The following is a 22,678-nucleotide window of genomic DNA, read 5'->3' on the forward strand; positions in this document are numbered from 1 at the left end:
GGGCTATGGACTGCATTGTTCACGGAGCAGCTCGAGTGCCAGACTTTACAGAACCATGTGGTGGACACTATTGTCAGTCATTACTGGAGTGCTTATACTAGTTCTCCGTTTCTCCACTCGCAGAAGGTAAGATAAGTGTTACAACATGTTGATTTTGCAGATAATAAATTAGTACTAAGGCTTGTTTACTGTGTAAATGCATATTTTGCAAATGTTATAGCTTCACCGATTACTTATTTCTTTTGTTTGGCGCATTTAATCCTAATCAAAATTCATTAAAATGAACGAAAAGTAGTTGATATTAGATCACTACTTTAACGCTGTATCACTAATTGAATATTTAGCATTTGGGGTTGCTTTTAACGGCAAAATATAGTGTGATTTATACTGAAGACGACTTGCCAATTGTCTTTTTAACTAAAGAAATCCTCCTTTTGGCATTGCTTAATGCGAATGCAAACCTGTTGTGTCAGATTCATGTAAAGTGAAAGGAAGCAAACGCTAGAGCATTTGCGATATGAATTTGCGTGTATGACAGGCGGAGAAATGAGCCTCCTCTGGACGAAGGTTGGATTCCATGGCTGGGACATGCCATTGAGTTTGGGAAAGATGCTGCAAAGTTTTTGGCCCGGATGAAAGAAAAACATGGAGATATATTCACAGTAAGTTCTGATTAATTATGTCATGAAACGCTGTGTGGCAGGCAGGAGATGAGGACTCAAAGTGCAGGACTCACAGACTCAGGGGATGAACTCAAAATCACAGCTTTATTTGCTGGTCACAGCAAAACGAGCATACAAAGTGAACTAAGCTAAACTGGGAAACAAAGACCTAAAACTCACAGGGAGAGCCACACAGCAAGAGGGACGACACAACACTGACTCAGAGAAACACAGGGTTTAAATACACTGGGAAGTAACGAGGGGAATGAGACACAGAAGGAGAGCACAGCTGGGAGAAATCAGAACTGAGGAGACAAGGGAGCAAAGTAGGATACACTCACATGAGACACAGACCTTCAAAGTAAAACAGGAAGACGCAAACTAGACTAGGGGAGACAGAGCAACTAAGAAACACAGACAACACCAACAACAAAGAGACACAGAGGGCAGCTACTAAATACTCAGAGAACTAAACAGAATACAAGAAAACCAAACTAAGACACTACACTAAAGAATAAGCTGGGACAACAAAGAGAACTAAGAACATAATACAAAAAACTCAGAGGCACAAGAAACTCAAAACACTGGGTCACTGACCCAGGACCATGACAAATTAATTTAATACTTACTCTTTGAATCCAAAAGCTTGAATGCAGTTTATTTTTTTAATCGTAAAAAATATTATACTGAACATTTCGGGGATAGGTGAGGTGAGCAAACTAACAATCTGTCCTCACAGGTGCGTGTTGCCGGTCTCCGTGTGACAGTGCTGTTGGACCCACACTCATTTGATAGTGTGCTGAATGACAGAGATTCCTTTGATTTTACCCGGCTCAGAAGCCAGGTCATACAAAAGGTGTTCAGTCTGCAGCTGACAAACATCGAGCCTATCTTGGAGAGGAAATGGATGGAACAGTAATAAATATGTCTTTATCGATTTTATAAGTAACAAAATTATATGACTGAAATCAGTGTTGCAAATCTTAATGCTATCTTTAATTTGCATTTCTTAGGCATTTTCAAGGTTGCAGCCTTCCCAAGCTCAGCAGCTCCATGAACACTCACCTTCAGACCCTGCTCCTGCATTGCCACAATGGGTCCGCCCCTTCAGAGTGGAAACAAGAAGGACTTTTTGACCTCTGCTATAGTCTTCTTTTTAGGTAAGGCATAATATTTTAACCTAGAAAAAATACTGCATCTAATATTTTAAAAAGAACATGATAAACATGGTGGTATTCTTATGCTTTTACCTGTGACAAACAAAAAGAGTTTTTACTGTTTTTGTTGTTGTTATCAGGGCTGGATATCTTACATTCTTTGAGAGGACAGACAACGCGGCTGCTGCTTACCAAGAGTTTCGCAAATTTGACAATCTTCTCGCCAAACTGGCTCGTGGCTCACTCAGGCGCGGTAAGTTGCACTGCAGCTTAACAAAAATAAAACAGATGTTCGATGGACATATAAACTAAACTCGCATCTGCGCAGCACCATAATGCAAATGTTTGATGGTTTCATTACAGAAGAACGCAGAACAGTCAGCCACTCACAGGAGCGACTGTGGGAACTGCTTTCCCCGCACGGGCTGAGGGGAGGGTCAGAGTCAAGCACCTGGCAACAAAGTTACTGTGACTTCCTACAACAGGAGGGGATAGATGCAGATATGCAGAAAAAAGCCCTGCTGTTACAGTTGTGGACCACACAGGTAAGAACTGTTTAATTTTCTGTATTGTTTCCCATTCACCAAGGGCGTAGATTTGGTTTTGGCGTTGGTGGGGACAGATGATTCAACCACTGAACCCTGCCCTGTTTCTTTTTTTTCCTTTTCGTCTTTGCTTCTTGATAAAAAAAAGGAGATATATACTTGCCTACATATGTTATTCTACATGCTTTTAAACCATTTAAAATTACAATTCATAGTTTTATATGTGAATTATATAATGTTAAGTTACTATTAAACAAATGACTGACTAAGTATTTAGCCAGCCATACTTCAGCCATATTTCATATAAATCAGATATCATACAAAAATAAAAAATACCTTAAAATACAGTCATGACAATAAAAGAATATGACTTTAAGGACTTAACAACATCACTTCAGTTATAGTACACCAACATCTCTTATACATTAGCACTAAGGGAACACTGAATGACCTGGTGGTTTTTGTCCATAAAACTACTCATCTAAGATTACCACAAAGTAACAGATCTCTTAGCAAAATTATGCAACATTTTAGGCACTATTGCCCCGATCAGATCAGTGAGCTGGGATGTTTTACTCTAAACATGAACTACTGTTAAAGCAACAGACATGGACTACTGGTGTCCCACACAACAACTCAATGTCCACTATGTGAAGGAGCCAAACACATGCCTGCTCCTCTTATTAACTGAGATAAACTGCTGGCATATTTGTTTTACATCTATACTGTAAAAGTCTCTCATGGTGGACATGGTAACATATTATTCATTGTTACATACAATTTTAGACTGATGTGGGCCAAAGCCTAAAACGATGTGCCGGGAGTTTGCTGTTCTCCCAGGTTCAGATATTTGAAGTTTGCACAGCTACATGCTCGCCTGAAAATTTTTTAAAAGTTTATTTTGCAACCCAGAAAGAGTAATGAGAGGGGCATGTATTGTCTTGCATAGCCTGTAACGTTATTATGATGGACAGATTTTATGAGTGAACTTGACTTTAAGTGACTTACAGGTTTCTTTGAAAAATACTTTCTTATATCCAAGTTCTTTTTGCTGCCATCCTCCTCCTTGCAGGTCCTCGCAACGCAGGATTGCCGCTGCTAAAACTAAACAGAGCTCCCTGAAAGGCACAGCCAATCACATTGGCCATATTTGTCACATGATATAGGACTCCAGTGGAGAACGTAATCTAACTCTTTCCGCACCGCTGGGTGAATGAGACGTTGACAGATCGCTTTTTTTTTTTATTTCTATCGGTTTTGTTTTGTTTTTGTTTTGTCCCCACCAAAAATTATTGGTGGGGACAATTCAATAATCGCTGGATATTGGTGGGGACATGTCCCTTCCGTCCATGCTAAATCTACGCCCTTGCCGTTCACACACAAACCATAAACATCCACAAATTCCTTACAGTGGCATCAGTGCATAAAAACTCCTCCGCACCCATCGCTTGAATACCATTTCACACAACAGTGTTCAGCTTGCCAACATGAAATCATAGATGCTAGATTCCCCGTGGCCAAGTCACTCAGAGCTACCTGCTTCAACATGTAACTTGAACTGGAGTTCCCATGAATCAGTTTTCCACGTCACTCTGTATTCCTTGAGTGTGAAGAATTACATGTGCAAACACTGAGAATGAGAACAGTGTTAGTCAACTGAAGTTGCTTCCTCTTTTTCTGACAGTTTCAGGCATCATACCAGGCAGTTGTGCTGTCAGTCTTTTGTTTTTGTTTTTGTTTTTTTGTTTTGTTTTTTTGGCTAGAGTCCAATTCCTCTGATAATGTTGTTTAACCGGTGCGCATGGATGCAAATCATTTTAAAAAGACTCACATTGATACTCCCATGGATACTTCCTCTAGTGCAGAACTCTCTTTTACACTATCCAGTAACACCAGTATCTTCCATGAAACCTTGCTGAAATATTAATAATTTTGATTTATTGGGCTTTAATATAAAGTGTTTCCATTGTTAGCAATATTTACACAGGTGTGACTGTGGGATTTAAGGTTTTTCACTAGTTCAGACAGGTCCCAGTGGTGGCACAATGAGGTCACTATTCATGCTGCCAGGTGGGGGGGATAGTGAGCTGTATTTGGGCTTTGTTTCTGCTGTTGCTCTATGCTACATTTTAGCTGTAATAGTTTTACATCATCGTTAACCTGTTATTCTCCCTGGAGAAAGCTTTGTTCACCCTTAAACACAGATGTATGGAATTCTAACAATGACGAACCTATCCACACTTCAGGCTCTCACACCTGCTGTGCATGTTTGGGAAAGCCCGCCATTCCCCACGTATATTTCTGCATTATCATGTCTGCTGGGATATTGGAGCACACAGTCTCTGTCTTGAATGGAAACTGGAGCACCACTGCAGAGAATAGAAGGATTAAATGTGAGACTGGCGAGAGATGCCAGAGTGAAGCTTATACATGTGTTACAGGCAGATTGATGTTTTTTTTTTCAGTGTAAAGTGTAAATGCTAGGATTTCACCGAAGTCGCCTACATCGTCATGAGTCTTGCACAAGCTGGAGGTTGCTGTTCTTTTTCCATTTGCAAGGAATCAATATTATTGACTGAAACATACACCGATCAACCGCAACATTAAGACCATTGACAAGCGAAGGGAATATCATCCAGCTTCTCATCACATCGAAATGTTCTGCTGGGAAACTTTGGATCATGTCTTTATCACATACAGTGCACACAAACACTGATGCTGAACAAGCACACCCTATCAACACTCCCAGTCAGTCACTACCTTCTTCTGCCAGGACATTGAATGCAGCAGTAGTGAAAAATTGGGCATGAATAGGTGACGGAACATGACAAAGAACCCAAGAAGCTGAATTAAATTTGCCAGATCCTAACGTGATCACGCATTTATGGGCTGCAGTGAACAAACCTGATCAATGGCAACCCCACCTCCCCACCAACATCCGTAAAACACACCTCAAGGTCCGGTGTTTATAACCTGGCATGGGTCAGACCTATTTCTGCTGCACAAGTTGGACCTAAACATTATAGCAAATGTGATTTTAATGCTTTCACATTTTAATGCTAACTGCTTTCACATTTAGTCATATAGTCAAAGCCAATAGCTGGCCAGCAAAGCATTTTGGACCGTGAATAGTTGGGAAATGAGTGGTATGTGGGTCGTGCTGGTGAGCACTATTACCTCACAGTTAGAAGGCTCCTAGTTGGAATTTCCTGGGTGGTTGGGCCTTCCTGTGTGAAGTTTGTCTACATTAGTTTTCTCTGGATTTCAGTTTCCTCCTATAGTCCAAATCATGTTGATTTTGTATATTCGTTTTCTGCCTTTTCCACTATGTTAGCTGGGGTCCACTTGAACTCCCTTGCAACCCTATAAGTGGGATAAGTGGTTGAAAAGATTGATGGATAGATTAATGGGAATAGCTATATAACTAAAATGACCTTCTATAACCTTTAATGCAAATTTCCATTTAGAAACTGCAATGTAAAACCTGCTTTGTGTGCAAATGAAAATGTTTTTTTCTTCTCTCTCATCAATTATAATTCCCAAAATGACAGGTATTTTTCCTCTAAGAATCTGCAGCTGTTGGGATAGACTCATATTATAACCTGAGGCATTATATAATGTGATCTGAAGATCTAAGAGGGCAGAAAGACAGTGTGATGTACTTCTAGTCACTTTTGCTCATTTGCCCTGCCTGTCAATGGAGAGTTGACCTGAGATGAGCAGAAGTAAGAACAGCTCCCCTAACCCACAGCAATTACTGTCTGACAGGCTCAGGTGTCTCCCACAGTGGTTGACAGAGGTGCCTACAAAGCATGGGGTGACTTATTGGCTTCTCCTCACATCAGTCATATTCACACAGCAGCAGTACAGAGAAATTAGAGGAAAGCAAATAATAGCCATCATCAAAAGTATCTCTATTTTAGGTATATATTAGCTTTATACGTACAAAATGAATTCTGTTGTTTTTTTTTTTCATCTGAAACTCATGTAAAGGTTTGTGCGCTGCAATGTTTGTTTCAGTGTAATGCTGGACCTGCTGCCTTTTGGCTCCTTGGCTTCCTGCTCACTCACCCAGAGGCCATGGAGGCTGTTAAGTCAGAGATCAGAGGCCTTTCCACTCGACGGGATACTTCCTTTCAGCAGCCCCAGAACAACCCGCTGGAAGCGCACAGCACACCTGTATTTGGTACGTAACAGCTGCTAGCAGCCTTTTCTGTTATTCACTTGAGCCCTTCTGCCTTGGGGTTTAATTGCTCCAGTGGGATGGAAACAAAAGCTCATTTTGAGCTGTTAGAAATAACTGCAGTGTATTGAAACAGTGACAGCAGCCTTGGCAGTTTGAACTTTGAACCAATTAAATGTTGATTGCCTTTTTCATATAATCGTATCTGTGCAATGTTTGTTCGTCGCCAAATTAATCGCCTGAGGGCACCGCTGACTTAACTCACACTGACACCCCTCTGACATCATCCACTCTGCTGTCCTTTCAATTCTACAGATAGCATTTTGAGTGAGACCCTACGGCTCACTGCTGCAGTAATGATCAGAAGAGAGGTGGTGCAGGACAAGATCCTGGACATGGCCAATGGAAAGAGGTACCACCTCAGACGAGGGGACAGAGTCTGTCTGTTCCCTTTCCTCAGCCCTCAAATGGACCCACAGATACACCAAGAGCCACAGGTATTTAGTGTGTACATATGAAGTGCATTAATCTAGAATAGGATATATGCATTAACAGCACCAACATGGGCCCCTCTATACTAATTATATTATGGCAAATAAGCTGGCCTCGAGGTGGCATGATTAAACACTGTGATTTAAAACACAGGCATAATACTTCCTCTGCAATAAGCTGGTAAATGCCTACAAATTATTTGTCAAGGACTAGGGCTTGGTTATTTATTAATGTTCATTCTTATTATTTGTCTTAATTCGTTAGAGGTGAAATGTTATTTTATAGCCAAAAAGTCAAGCTTGTTTCCATGATATCATAACACACACAGCTAACAAAGCCCACATGTTTTGCTCTTGACAGACTTTCAAGTACGATCGCTTCCTAAATGATGATATGACAGTGAAGGATGAATTCTACAAGGATGGAAAAAAGCTGAAGTATTGCAGCATGCCTTGGGGTGCAGGGAAAAACAGCTGCGTTGGGAAAGAGTTTGCTGTTTCAACTATTAAACAGTGAGTGTTAAAATCATTTGTAACATATTTCCATTATTTATCTGAAGTTTAAAAATAAATAATACTTTCATCATCAAAGAGTTCCATGCAATTTCAACCTGATTACTCGTTCTGGCCATCTTCACATAATATCCCTCCTTTTTATCATTTCAGTCCTGCTTTTATGTTCTCAATCTTAAAGTAAGAAGCTGTTATACAGCCATTGCTTATTCTCTGTACTGACCTGTATGACAGAGGTGAAGGATATTAGAGAACAGTCACTCGTAACTAGGGATGGGTATCGAAAACCGGTTCTTGTTGAGAACCGGTTCCCACTGTTTCAATTCCTTGGAATTGTTTGCCATTTTTGCAAACGATTCCCTTATCGATTCCAGTCGCCCCGAATGACGTCACCACGTTGCGGAGCGTCATTTACCTGGCAGGAAACATGGCGGCTCAAACGCTAAAAAGTTTGGTTATACTTTACGAGAACGGATGACAACAGGGCAACTTGCAACACTTGCAAAGTAGATATTTCATTTAAGGGAGGAAACACTACGAATATGCAAAAGCATTTGCTCACAAAACACGCGATGACCTTAAATGAATGTCGTGTTTTTAATTCTGCTCCGGACTCGTGAATCTCAACCCAGCAGCAGCGGTAACGTTTGCACGTCCTCTCCCGTTAATACTGCAGGTAAATAATCAACTAACAGTGCATATTATGTTAGCGCGATCTGCCTTATTACACAACCTGCCATTACTGTGCATTTAGGTGACCATGATGAGAGAGACAGACAGAGTCTGGCTCAGATGCTGGCAGTTCTTGCTACAATCTACCGGTAGCGTCTCCTTTCAGGCCAGGACAGACGAATGTCACCGAGCAGTGAGTAAGTTTGTGGTAAAAGGCTTGCACCCATTTGCCACAGCAGATGCCCCCGATTTTCGGTAAGTGAATGTGTTTAATTGTAGGCAGGGACATTATTGGATATTCTTGTGTAATTGCTACAGAAGAATATTTATTTTATTATTTTACATTCACAATTTTTTTTCCTGGGGACCCTGTGACACCCCATTGAAGAGCCGTAGGCTGTGGATCTGTTAAGATCTCACTGTTGGGTTTGTAAGGCCATGTTACTCCTAAATTTCTATCTTGTTCAAAAAGAAGATATAAAACAAAGATCTAAGCTAATTGACCTTAGTGTTCTCCTTTAAAAAAAAAAAAAAAAAAAAAAAATCGATAAGAGAATCGATAAAGAATCGAATCGTTAAACAGAATCGAAAATGGAATCGGAATCGTGAAAATCTTATCAATACCCATCCCTACTCGTAACAGCCAATGTCAGACGTCCTGTGCAAATGTTAAAGCAGCCTCAGGTGTACTAATATGTGTGAAAAGATGTAAACAGCTTTTACTTCTTTTTTCTTTAGATTTGTCTTTTTGGCTTTGACCCATCTTGATCTGGAGCCGTGTGACCCTGAGGCTAAACTGCCTCCTGTTAATCCCAGTCGTTATGGGTTTGGGATGCTCCAGCCAGACGGAGACCTGCAGGTCCGATACAGACTGAAGAGAACATAGCACCTTTCTGTACAAACTACTGACATACTGTAATGTTATTTATTCTTATATTTGATCAGTCCACCTTAAATCCTATTTAACTTTTTAATTTTTGTAATTTTGTATGTTAATAAAAAACTGAATGAAACACTAACCAGCTGATTTTGTCTCATTTTTAATGACTCCGATTTCTTATCTGTGTTCAGAAGTTATTTTCTAAAGGAAATGCAAATACAGAAGATGCAACATTAAAGATCAGTGCAACAGCTCGATTATATTGATTTTGTAATGGGTCAGGATTGATATCACCTTTGAAATTATTTAAATGATTGCACTGTAGTGCCGTGTAATATAAAATATTTCACCACACTCTTCATTGGGGGCCTGACCCCCGCCCGCTCCCCACAGGTTATGGTGGACTGCAAAGCAGACTAGTGAAAACTGATCAATCTAGAAGTGATCACATCAGTCACACATCATACAGCGATGCATCACTAGTGCCTAATAACGTAATAAATAGAGCTACAGTGTGTCTCTCCAGTCAGGTGGGAGCTGCGGGTGTGTTTTCGGATGCTAGGCTTTTGTGCACATGCACATTTACGCGTCTTTTTCTGGAGACATCATAGTCTGACGTACACGTAGCTGTGTGTTTTTGATGATAGATTTGCAGGAGGCGGTGGTGAAAGAGTTAAACAGATGTGAAAGAGAGCGCCGAGCTGCCATGGATCCACCTTCACAGAGATGCGGCGCCTCCTCACACAGCTGACTGGGAACACAGGTAGTCTGTCCGAACGAGCTTGTCGGTGTACTTGTTGATCTTCAGGGTGAATCAGGGAAGCAAGATGCGGAGCAGGAAACCGGCGGGTAGACAGTAGATCGTGCAGAAGATATCTCTGCCATGTCGGAGGCAGAGGAGGGGGAAATGGATTGGTTTAGACCCTGGCAATAGTAAACCAATAACGGCGCCTCAATTTTTTTTATTATTTTTTTAAATGCTACTGCTTCCTTTTTGTTTGTGGCAGCGGATTGATTGTTCACAAGGCGGTACGTGCTGGTTTGATTCAGTGTAGGATGACAACTCACGAAGGTATTTTTGAGCTAATTTTCCATTTCTGGACTTTGTGTAATGTGCAACCTATCAATTGTAATAGCTTTCCAGTTGCATGGGGGGAACACTGTGCGTTTAAGCTTGCACCATTATGGAGCAGGGAGCCTTTGAAAAACACGGGAAAAGATGGAAGATTTGCATTCACTACATTGCACTTTTAGATGGCTAGTACCATTCCCAATGTAGCTACGCAGATTGCCAGTGTGTACAAAGGTGGGGCTGATGTTTGTTTTGTGGTTTGTTTAATCTGTTTTGTCGAAGCTTTGACTTGGATAAAGCAGGAGGAGGGTGGAGGCGGCTTCAAATGAATATGTATTATTATTATTATTGTTATTGTTTTATTTATTCCAGCAACATGCACAACACAGATATAGCAATATCTACATCTTGAATTCAGCAGTAGACTTTTATGTTCAGTTTTTTCATTCTTTCTTTTTCTAAAAAAAAAAATTTGCATGCGCATTTTGAAACGAGTCCTCAGGCCTATTTGTGCTTGTGAAAGATTACAAACTTTGTGAGACAGTGATCACATCTGCAGGCCCGATGTGTTGTGGACTTTTCCGTGCCCTCAACACACAAGCTCAATATATACGTTTCAATGTGAAGCTTGTGCCACGTGTACTGTCATAAATGGTCCATAAAAATATTGGCCTCTTCGTCACAAGAGGATGTAACGTAGGCTATATTTTCTTGTCAGATAGCCTGCCCTCCCAAGGGAGCTCGCCGTGATTCAGGGAGTGAACATTTGCTTCCTGGTGTTTCAGCACCATTGGACTGGACAGCGCTCACTTTGTACGACATTCATCACTGCGTGGTGTTCTGCGTCTCACCCACCCACAGCACTGCATGGGCGTCATACGGGCACAGATCGACCTCTGTGGAGGCAAAATAATAATAATAATAATATTAATAGTAAGAAAAAATGGGCACGATGACCTCTTTTTCCACCTTGTGCAGCCATCTAAGCCATCACAGCAGAAATAGTTGTTGTCATAAAGATAAATATTTTATCTGTTACCACAGAGGAGAGCTCTCTTCAGAATTGGTCAGCACAAATAGGTTGTGTAAAGTTTTGGGAACTTGTTATCATCAGCATTTCCCCCCCACACTTGCTTTAATTGATGATAGAACAGCATGGATGCATTTTGGTAAAGTTTCCCAAAATATTTTTAACCCCCCAAAAGAAATGAATGCCAGTGTGTGCTGGCTTTAGCCTTTTATCGTTCTGAGCATTTTTTCTACTATTGGATGAGGAAACAATTAAAAAAAAGAAGATTGGACTGTTTTATTAATTTAAGTCACAACAGCTGATTAGGGAGATTAGGATGATTTCATTTCTTTATTCTAAATGTATCTGATCTATAGCATCTGGAGGCAGTTTTTCTTCTGTTCCTGTTGTTAAAAGTGTCAAAAGTATTTTGTAAGATTTTATAACATTTATTGAGGCTTTTTGCAGTATCAGTTTTAGATGATTGCAGCACAATAATAAGATGGGATTCTGTTTTTTGCCTTGTTTATATGTGAATGAGTCATCTTAATAACCCCCATCTGTTCACCAAGAGATTCTTGTGGTTTTAGGAAGAAATAAAAAAATAGAATAATGCTGAAGACAACAAGAACAGCAGTAACTGATTGGGAAATATCATTAGAAATAACTCAATTTTATTGATTTCCAGTATTTTTGCATGAGCAGTTCAACCAGTGAACAGTTAAGAAAGCATTTTATGATTGTTGAACAACATTTTCAGAAGAAAGATGAAGAATTAATGTGAGTGAAATAATTTTGTTTTAGTTTTATCATCATTTTAACAATAGTCAGATTTGCCTTTCTGGGGTAATGTATCCCAGGTTGTGAACCGCTGCCAGAGCAGCAAGGTGTTACGACTGTTACAACTGAAATCAATGGGCCTCGGACATTTGTATTAAGCTCTGTAACACTAATGGTTTGTTTTTGTTTTGTGATTCCTTTAGATACGATAATGAATGAAGAGACAATCAAGTGTAGTCCATAGCCTCGGCGGTCCTCATGCTCTCTCTACCTAAAGTTATCATGAAGAAATCCTTGGCCGAGTTAAATAAAGCCGGCTCTCGGTCAACATCATCGCTGCCACCTGAACCAGTGGACATCGTTCGCAGCAAGTCATGTTTCCGCAGAGTCAGGCTAAACGTTGGAGGTCTCCCGCATGAGGTCTTGTGGCGAACGTTAGACAGGCTACCACGAACGCGTTTGGGAAAGTTAAGAGATTGCAACTCGCACGAATCACTGATGGAAGTGTGCGATGATTACAATCTGGAGGAGAATGAGTACTTTTTCGACCGGCATCCAGGGGCGTTTACATCTATTCTGAACTTTTACCGCACGGGTAAGCTGCACATGATGGAGGAAATGTGCGCCCTTTCATTTAGTCAAGAACTAGACTACTGGGGCATCGATGAGATCTACCTGGAGTCGTGTTGCCAAGCAAGATATCACCAGAAAAAGGAGCAAATGAATGAAGAACTCAAAAGGGAGGCAGACAACTTAAAAGACAGAGAGGGAGAAGAATTTGACAATACCTGCTGTGCCGAAAAAAGAAAGAAACTTTGGGACCTCCTGGAAAAGCCCAGCTCATCTGTTGCAGCAAAGGTAATGCCACGGGATTTTGGGTGTGAGTTGATCATGGTTATGTTCACTTTGACCCCTGTCACAGAAATACCTGCGGTGTTGTGCTTAAAATTTCAGTTTATTCAAGAAAAATCAAATAATAGGAAGTGCTCCTGTACCAAATATCAGCACAGCCAGGTGACCTTAGATTACTGCCATTGCACGGAGAGGAAACAGTTTATGATTACACAAAATGTATCAGTCATTACATTTTGATTGTTCAAAAGTTGGAACATGGAGTAAATGCTGGAAATCATAGAAAAAGCCTGCCATTTGTTCACATGGGATTTGTGTGCTGTTGTCTGCAGTTATTTGATTTGAAACCTGGGAACAAAACAGGAAGACGAATTTGGTAACAACATAAATGGCTGCCTTTATTTATCGCTATAAAACATCTTTAAAACGTGACATTGGGCTCATTAGCCTTGTGTCCTGTAATGCCGCAGTTACAAAGGACCATTGCTGTATTATTGCCATCATTATTATCATCAAAATCAAAACCAAAAACAGACCTTCAAACACACAGACCAGTGGACCAAATGGACCAGTTGGTAATAACTTGTTATTTCCACAATATTACTTAATTTTTTCCACCTTATTATCTCACTGTTACCAAGCTGTAATATAAAGTGCAACTACATTAAAATAAGTAAAGCACTTGCTTTTTTGTGACCCCCCCAAAAAAATCATTTTGAGAGGTTTGAGATATTGAATTTTAGCTCTGTGCACATGAACAAGAAGCTGGAAATGACATGGAATTCTTTCAACCATAACCCTAACCCGCACCGTTAGTCAATGCATGTTATGCCATCAGCAGGCCTTTCACAGAGCCACACCTGCAACTGCAACCTGGGAGACCACAGCAGTGTTAAACATGAGCAACCTTTGATCGCACTCTTCTCAGTTGGATTGGAAGGATCAAAGAGGGGGGCTGTTTCTTTCCAGCTCAGTTTTAAGGGGAGCAGCGTGCCTTGTTTGTCTTGCAGCTATTATTGCATGGGAAATGGAAATGAAACTATTAGCAATTTGTGCCGGCTGATGCTTTGCAGCGAGGATTTGTTAGAACTGTCAGCTCTAATCCACAAACAGAGTGAGATGAGTGCTGTGAGTCTGTCAGTGAAATGTCTTCTTCACAGGAATCAAAGAGATGTAAAATCGATGCTTATTGGGTTACCGCTAAGAAAGTGCTGTAGCCTACAAAAAGGAGATGACCACTCGGAGTCGACCATAAGTTCTTGTCTCCGTTATCACGCCCCAATACCTGCAATTTATCAAAATATCAGCGACAAACTGTTGTGAAGTGCCCGACGAAGATGGGTACAGCGATTCACTTTGAATAATAACACAGAAAATTGCTTATGCAAAGTGGTTTCGGCGAATCTCTAGCTCTCAATGTCTATATATATCTATTATTCATGTTAAAAGAATTTAACTGAGCTGCTAATTTACATCACCTCCTGGCTTGGCATCATTATATCTTGATAGTGGAGGATAGGGATAGACAGAAAAAGGAGCAAACTTGACATAGCAAGCAGCAGAGTTTATTAATTCCTAATTAGTTAAAAAAAGGACCACATTAAACCACAGACCAAGCTACCAAAACCATTCAAGGGGTTCATGTATTGTCTTAGTTCTTTTATTTATTTATTTAACTGTGGGCTTGTTGAGCAATCCAACTTGAACCACAGACTGATCAGCTGTGCTCTCCTATCCTAGACCAAAAATGGGACTGTACGTGCAGCAGCCCATAAAAAGATGGTAAATGGTAGCGATTAGCACAAAACAAATGGTTACCAGGCAACAAAAGTACGATTTTATCATCGCCGAAGGAGTGGGTATTGAACAGGAGTGGGCCTGTTTGTGTTTCTGTGTGAGTGTAATTGCACTTCTGTTTAGTTCCTGTTTTAATGTTTGCACAAAACAAAACAAGAAGCTACAATTTTTAGATGTTCAGGGGAAAAATGTTTTTAAAAAAAAATCTCAGTGTTGCTGCCTGTGTTTTCTCTGCCCTGCCATCCTTCCTGGCTTTCTTTTCTCTGCATTGGCTCATAGCTCTCCTCCCTTCCTTCCTTCTTGAGGCTCCTCTGGTATATACTTCTGACTAAATGTCAGGGAAATGTCACATTAATTATTCTCCAGGAGACGCTAGGCCCAATTTGAAGCTTCCCTCTCTCTGTTTACATTCTTTGTAAGCCACAGCATTGTCTGTCTCGCACTCAGATCCCAGATCAGATTCCAGTCACCATAAAATAAGATTGTGTCTGACCGCTGGCAAAGCAGTAGCTAACAATCAGGTTGACACCAAGAAAAGCCTTTTTCACCTGCAGTAGCATTTATGTAACATCATGTTAGATCCTGCTGGTTTCTGCTATTCATAATATCACAAATATCTGTTTACAGATTAGGACTTTGACAATATGCTTACAAATTACAATACTTATATAAATGTTTCAAGTTATAGTTTGAAACCCATAGTATATAAGTTTATATTCAGAGTAAAATTTGTAAGCATTTTTTTTTGTAATACCAAAAAAACATTGCTCAAAATCAATTGTGTCCCACTTCCTCTGAAACCATTACTAAATGGTTTTAAATAGATTTTATTTTGAAGGTTTTATTTGAAATCTGCTATTAATATGGGCTCACCTTCAGACAATTTACAGAAGAAACCAAAGCCAAACGTGAGTATTGCTGTCATCTTTGTCCTCCATGCATTAATAAATGTGGAATTACCAGTTCCTGCTCCGTCAGTGGGTATTGTGCATCAGATGGCAGGCAACAAATTCCAATAACGCTACTCTCATGTCACAGTTAACATGACAAATAAATGTGGCTTGGTGATATTCCTACTCATAAATCAGTCTGCAGCAGAATCCAATACAAGCACCCAGACTAGAATCGGTCACTGTTTCTGACATCTGGACAGTCACAGCTGGTTAGATGATGTATAAGAAGCCATAAAAAAACAAGACTAGAATTCCTGTCATCAATCATGGGCTGGATCATCCAGAGCCTGCACTAAATATTTCATAGAAGACCGACAAAGGTTGTACAATTTCTGTACTTGCCTATGATTGTATACATATGTAGAAATCTCACATATTTGGAGCATTGTCCATCCTTCTCTATTTCTAGCTGTCGACTGGACAGACAGGGATATCTAAAGAGGGTGAACAAGTTTAGACTGGCCTTTTTGTCCATTTTAAGATGTAGCTTTCTAGTTTTTAACAGTTATTAGATGAGATTTATGAGCTTCCTATGGGACTATAACAGTCCAGGCCAAGATTGCCAATGTCCTTTTGACATCTGGGACTGAATCAACCTTTAAGATTTAATCCTGCTTTTGACAGGATTGATCAGTGTGACTGCTCATGTCATCTAGAAACTTGCGTAAATATAGAGTAGATGTTTTAAACCTGTGAAGTGTTTTTTGTAGTTTCCACTATATGTCCATTGTGAGTATGCTGTTGTTTTCAGTTTATATAATGTTCCCCAGTCAGCAGATAATTCTCCTTATATAATTTTCCTTACTCATTAGATAACAACTATATCTTCATCCTCTAGCTAATGAAATGACTCATGGTTATATGTTCCAGCATGCCTACTAATATAAATTATTCTACTTGCCTCTGATTAAACTCTGTCTATCCCTAAACCTTTTAAAACTTGATGAAGTTAAATTATTTAAACTGAAAGCTGGGCTCTCTGTCTATCCATTTTACATTTGGCAAGATGAAGCAACGCAAGTTTATTTGTAATAATTGTGTCATAAATAACTCGTATCAAATACGTCTTTTGATACAAGGCAACCTAAGTTGTGAAAATAATGCATTAAATGAACAGAAGAAAAGCTGAAATATAAAAAAGGGTAAACTAAAATGACTAAAGACAGTTTTAAATCAGAATATATTGAATAAGTACGAGTGTCAGGATCTTCTTCTCAGTTTCCTGACAGTCTGCTTATTAATCTCCAGTGAGTTTGTGTAGAAATTTGACTGTAGTTGCTCACACAGTATATTTATCTAATCAACTGCTAATGCAATGTTAATGTTACACATATAAATGGACATTTTGATTAAAGGCACTCGAGTAAAGGAGGTATAAATGTTGGGTCTGTGTTTCCACAAGCCCCGCTAGTTTAGAGACTTATTCATCATGAAGAAAACAAGACATAACAGAACATCTTCAACCCGCTAGCGAGGGAAGTCTTTGGTTAAGAACCAGCTCTTGGAGCTCACGCTCCTAACCTGTCTCCAGCCCAAAATCCTTCAAAGAGCAGCTCGCTGGCAGCTATTTATTGACAACTGTTACAATACACAATACAACACAAGCACCTCCCACCGTAAAACCCCCCAATGGTTCTAAGGCACTATGTGTGTGTATGTGTAAGCATCTGTATGCATGTGCAAGAACGTGTGTGTGTGTGTATGCATGTGAGAATGTGTGTGCGTGTGTGTGTTTGAGTGAGTTTGTGAGAATGTGTGTCTCTCTGTGTGCGTGACTTCCAACTGTTTCTAACAACATCCTTAGTGATAAAATGGCAATCTCCCCCCACACCCAATATATGGTTCAATTCCTGTATTGGTTCACCATGCACAACACAGTGAAGCCATACAAAGGGCAGGAAGCTTACCAGACATCAAACAGAATCTTCACAAGGGATGTGTCTACAATAATCCTCCCCAGCACAGAGTGGCTGGAGAGGGGGTCAGAGACAAAGGAATGTCTTGATCCTATAGATTGAACTAAGAGTTTACACATTTAAGAAGCACAGTGACAACATACAACAATTAGACTTAACAGTACCTTTGTGAATATTTCCTTCTATGATGTTCATTAATATCTTGGAAAGATCGCCATCTCAACAGCAATTATACGTTTATCCTTTAAACTGTGTCGTTACTTTGCAAAAGACAAAAACAAAAACAAAACACATTCCTACACAGACTGTGAAGCATATTCCTATTCTCTAAATGCCTCATAACAGTTGCACAGGGCAATGATGAATATTTTAAAGCCCTTTGTCAAATTTGTTTTTATCCAACTTTGTGGAGAGAGTGCTTTGGTGTCTACTTTGAAGTTGCTGCTAGCGGACTGTTAACGTCAGAGCACGCGTGGTACAGTCCTAGTGAGAAGTAATGGGCGAGTACCTCCAAACCTTTCATTGGCACTGTATGTGTTGATGAAGCAGCTGTAGAAAGAGAGAAGTAAATGAGTATCACACGCTTCAATGACAGAAAGCTGTTGAGTAACCATGCAGCACTAAAGTTACTAACTGTACTTGAGGAGTAACATCCTTTTCTTGGGTTATTTGTCCATCTTATCTTGGTCCGTTCGGTGCAGAGATTTAGGCTGGGATCATATGTGCTAGGAGCTTGAGCGCCCCAGAGATTGCTTTCACGGCAGTCGCTCTCTGCCTGTCACACTGTCTCTTCGTCAACATCTTCTGAGTGTCCCTTCTAACTTGCCCTCAAGTCAAAGTCAAAGGCAGCCATTCAAAGTCTACTGCAGCCTCTAAAGGTTAAAGTTGAAATAAACTGAAAACCTCAACCACAGTGCTTAAAATATGGACTTACTAACTACAGGAATTGATTAACCACACTCACCTTTCATCGATTTTGTCATCACTATTTCCTACACAAGCAAATACACACTCATGCTCACATATCCTCCTGATAACTGAGGAAAAATGAATCTTCTCATTGAATGTTTTTTGTGTTTTCCTTTCTCTATGGAGCTAAAAGAGGCCACCCAAATGCATGAGATATCAATGGAAAGACCAGAGTGTCCTCTATTTAGTCCATCAGCACTTATTAGGATAGCTCAAATAAGTCAAAAGATATAGACCAAAGACAAATGTTCATTACAGAGGACATAAATGAATAGGCTGGTTCTCAGGAGGATATGCCTGTATTTGCATGGTTTCATGTTTAGAATGCAGTAAAACCGTATCTCCAGTGTTCATTATGAATTTTAGAATAAATTTATTTGAATGTAAGAAAAAACTCACTGACATTTTACTTCCTTTTACTCAAGCTCCACCCTCCCCCATTTTTACACACCTACACACACATCACACACACACACACACACACACACACACACATATATATATATATATATATATATATATATATTTATTTATTTATTTATATTGAGACAGACGGAAAGCTTCAGGAGGTTAATGCTGACATTTAGAGAAAAATGTTCCTTAGACTATTATAATTAATGGTGTTGCTCTATTTCATTATTGAACGTGTCAGATATGTAGAATGGAAGAACAGAGACAGTAAAAATAACTAACAGATAATGTAAAGGTACACCGAAAGGCTTGAAGGGCAGGAATTGAAGCGGCCAATTAAATCGTAAGTGAACTGTTTTGACAAAATTCACAAAAACATATTTTTGGCGTTGTTTTTGTTTTGGGCTTTTTTTTCATCCAGTAAATGGATGATCTTTAATGATTACAGCTGTCAACAGACCATCATGCCATAACTAAGTAATCATAGCTCCATGTGGAAGAAACTGCAGTACAAGATTATATGAATATGAATTATATGAATTATATGAACCAGTTTATATGAATCCTGGTATAATTTTATTGGTTTTAAGGAAACTTACACTCATTGGCTACTTTTTTTTAGCTATACCTGTTTAGCTGCTTATTAATGCAAACATGGTGAAGACATCATGCTGAATTCAAACCAAGCATCAGAATGGGGAAGAAGATTGTTCATAACAGATGTCAGAGGACAATGGCAAAGCTGTTTTGAACTGATAGGAAGGCAACAGTAACTCAAGTACCCACCTATAGATCCACAGTATGCAGAAGAACATCTTTGAATGTGCAGTATGTTGAACCTTGAAGTAGATGGGTTACAGCAGCTGAAGGCCAAACCTGGTCCCACTTAAGTAAACTAAGAACAGAACACTGATGTTACAAAATACAAGATTGGAAAAACATTGCCTGGTCTGAGAAGCCTCAATGTCTGCTGCAGGGTTAGAATAGGGGTTTCAAACATTTGGCCCGCAGGCCACATCCGGCCGCGATACAATTATATCAGGCCCACGAGATAATTTCATATGTCAATCAATAATGACCTGATGATATGTGGGAGCCCAATCTTCAGCCTTTTTTGCTGAGAATCCATGCAGGCAGGGGTGGGACTTTAGCGAAAACGTAAAACGAGGAGCATCTGGCTGCACTTCAGTGATATTGGAGACTGAAAAGCTGAATGCAGAATTTATACAATTAGGAGCTGGATATTTTCAGCCATTTTCCATTATGGAGGACAAAAGGTTTCTAACTTGTTCAGGCCCTAAACCTCATGTGTGTTCTTCCTAGTAGTAGCTAATGCATAAAAATACGGCTTTTATGAAAACACTGAATAAAAATTGTTTTATTGAAAAAGGCTAGATTTACAGTTCAGTGTTGAATATTATGTAAACTATATGCAAAGTGTCTTTGAATGGTAGAGGTGCAGAAATGTCTGCATGTACCACAGAGCCATGGCTCAGTGCCTGAGTGTCTAAATGAGTCTCACAGGCCTGAGTTTGCGCTTGAAGCCATTTATAATTCTTAACTTGTTTGATCTGCTGCTCACCACAAACAAGCACAAGCATACATTTTGGACTTTTAACTGCATTTTCATAAGTTTTACAGCTTTTCCTACTCATAAAAACCTCCCTTATGACCATTCATACTACATAAAGTAATTAAGCAATAAACAATTAACCTCTTGAACCCCAATGCCCGCGGTACCAGACGCAAGAGAGGGAGAACATCTGGTTTAACAGGATGTACTGTACTTCAGATCTGTTATTTAGACATGCATCATACCCACAGACACGCCAGAATCTCAGCGAAGTGTTCACAAAACCCTTTTAACAGTCACCAAACAGCTAGAGCAGGTAAACGGATTCCACAAAATGATGTAAACACAACACACAACAACAAAAAAGTGGACAGCCTGGCCAATGAGCTACCAGAACAGTTTCTGTAATTTTACACTTAATTGGTTTACGTCCAAAGAGTTGTGTTGCCACATTTCTTTCTTTGTCACAGCAGTTTTTTCTTTGTCAGGTACAAAAACAGTTGAATACGTCACTTCTTTACACAGACGGTTTCACCGGTCCGGGGATGTATTTGACCCGCGATGTAAAATGAGTTTGACACCCCTGGGTAGAATTTGGTTAAAATCAAAGAAAAGCAGGGACCAAAGCTGCTGTGTATCAGTGGTTCAGGCTGCTGATGGTGTAATGTATGGGCAGTGTTGGGGAGTAACGGAATACATGTACCGCCGTTACGTATTTAAAATACAAAATATGAGTAACTGTATTCCGTTACAGTTACCGTTTAAAAAGGTGGTATTTAGAATACAGTTACTTTGTTGAAATAAATGGATTACACGGCGGTACTTCCCTGTTTCATATTGTGGCGGGTCAGGACTGTTTGGGTTTTGTTTGACAGCTACGTTCTGTTGTTCCAGGAGGCAGCGTTACGGTTGCTATGGTTACAGGGTGACGCTCTCTCTCTGCGTGTTTCCTGGGTGAGAGAGGTGTTTTTGTTGTTGTTGTGCTAAGCTAATAGGCGGAATGCTACCGGTATAGCTCTAAAGAACCTAGCATCATAGGCAGTGTAGTCCGTGCTGCAGGGAGAATGGACTGCCATACCCGTTATGTGTCTGTGAGCGAGGGAGGGAGATAAAGGAACAGTACGAGCTGTCAACGAGCAAAAACGGGAGCTGGAAGCATGTAAATATAATAATAACCACTGCAGCCAAGAAGAGAGCCTGACGAGCCCAGTTGTAAGTAAGCTATTAAGACTCGACTGTACACCGTGTTCATGTTTTCCTCCAAAAACAATAAGTTCTGTTGGAGCAGCCTTTCAACGCCTCTCTCTGTCTCTCGCTAGCAAAGTTGACCCAGACAACAAAGTAAAGCTATTTTTCGGCTAGGAGCCCGACACAGAACCCACCGTATTAGCCAGAGGTCCTTTACTACGGTTCAGAGCCGCGGACCTTCAGTTACAGTAATAAATCACAGCAATAGTACATTCACGTAGTTGTAAACAGCATGATAATATATTAAGTAATCCAAAGTATTCAGAATACGTTACTCTCATTGAGTAACGTAACGGAATACGTTACAGAATACATTTTGGGACATGTATTCTGTAATCTGTAACGGAATACATTTTAAAAGTAACCTTCCCACCACTGTGTATGGGATGTTTTCTTGGCACACCTTAGTACCGATTAAGCATTATTTAAATACCCCAGCCTACTTGAATATTGTTAATGATTGTGAATGCGGCAGTCGGTTCATGATTCTCAAATGGCCCCCACAATCACCAGATCTCAATCCAGTAGTGGGCCTGTGGGAGATTGTGCAAACTGACACCACTGATGTGCGGTGATCTGCAGCAACTGTGCGATGCTATCATGTCAATATAGTCCGAAATATCTGAGAAATGTTTTCAGCACCTCATTGAATCTGTGCCACGAAGAATGAAGACTGTTCTGAAGGCAAAAAGAGTTCCAGCTCTGAACTAGCTACATGTAGAAGTGTCCTGTGGGCGTATATATATATATATATATAAATGATGGGATTCTATCTTTTTGCATCTTATTTGGGATGATGAAAAGAATAGAAGGAAAGGTCAGTCCTATTTGGAGACTGAATGTTCTTTGCAAATTTCCTTACATAGTCAGTGGTAAATGCAGTAGAAATCATTATATAATTATCATGGCATTGGTTGTTTTAATTTTGTGCGTTACGGATACATTAGGTTATCTAATTGCTGACCACACAACAAACAAAAGAAAGATAAAGCCAT

General features: G+C 39.9%; 2 protein-coding genes across 3 annotated transcripts in view; both read left to right on the forward strand.

The window, feature by feature from the left end:
• ptgis (prostaglandin I2 (prostacyclin) synthase) lies at positions 1–9,233 on the forward strand. The gene is made up of 10 exons (XM_006783121.3): positions 1–126; positions 539–662; positions 1,402–1,577; positions 1,676–1,822; positions 1,960–2,072; positions 2,183–2,364; positions 6,385–6,550; positions 6,863–7,044; positions 7,400–7,551; positions 8,962–9,233. The coding sequence occupies exons 1-10, from the start codon at positions 56–58 to the stop codon at positions 9,107–9,109; spliced, it is 1,461 nt and encodes a 486-aa protein (XP_006783184.1). The 5' UTR covers positions 1–55; the 3' UTR covers positions 9,110–9,233.
• A 426-nt stretch (positions 9,234–9,659) lies between these two features.
• kcnb1 (potassium voltage-gated channel, Shab-related subfamily, member 1) overlaps positions 9,660–22,678 on the forward strand; it is a 38,872-nt gene continuing 25,853 nt past the window's right edge. The window contains exons 1-2 of one of the 2 annotated variants that reach the window (XM_006783120.3): positions 9,660–9,866; positions 12,168–12,822. In XM_006783120.3, the coding sequence (XP_006783183.2) occupies positions 12,223–12,822 (600 nt within the window). In that variant the 5' untranslated portion in view covers positions 9,660–9,866; positions 12,168–12,222. Of the gene's footprint in view, positions 10,176–12,167; positions 12,823–22,678 lie in introns of both variants that reach the window. The other variant, XM_006783119.3, reaches the window with a different exon arrangement.

This window comes from Neolamprologus brichardi, chromosome 5 (genome assembly GCF_056152115.1).
Source record: "Neolamprologus brichardi isolate AB-2024 chromosome 5, ASM5615211v1, whole genome shotgun sequence".
NCBI classification, from domain to species: Eukaryota; Metazoa; Chordata; class Actinopteri; order Cichliformes; family Cichlidae; genus Neolamprologus; species Neolamprologus brichardi.

What these genes read in the sequence shown, in the direction of transcription:
- ptgis (XM_006783121.3), top strand. Translation starts at nt 56, where the DNA reads ATGTGGTGGACACTATTGTCAGTCATTACTGGAGTGCTTATACTAGTT. An exon ending in AACATGGAGATATATTCACA is followed by an intron (nt 663 to 1,401) that starts GTAAGTTCTGAT and finishes CTGTCCTCACAG; the next exon opens with GTGCGTGTTGCCGGTCTCCG. An exon ending in AGATACACCAAGAGCCACAG is followed by an intron (nt 7,045 to 7,399) that starts GTATTTAGTGTG and finishes TGCTCTTGACAG; the next exon opens with ACTTTCAAGTACGATCGCTT.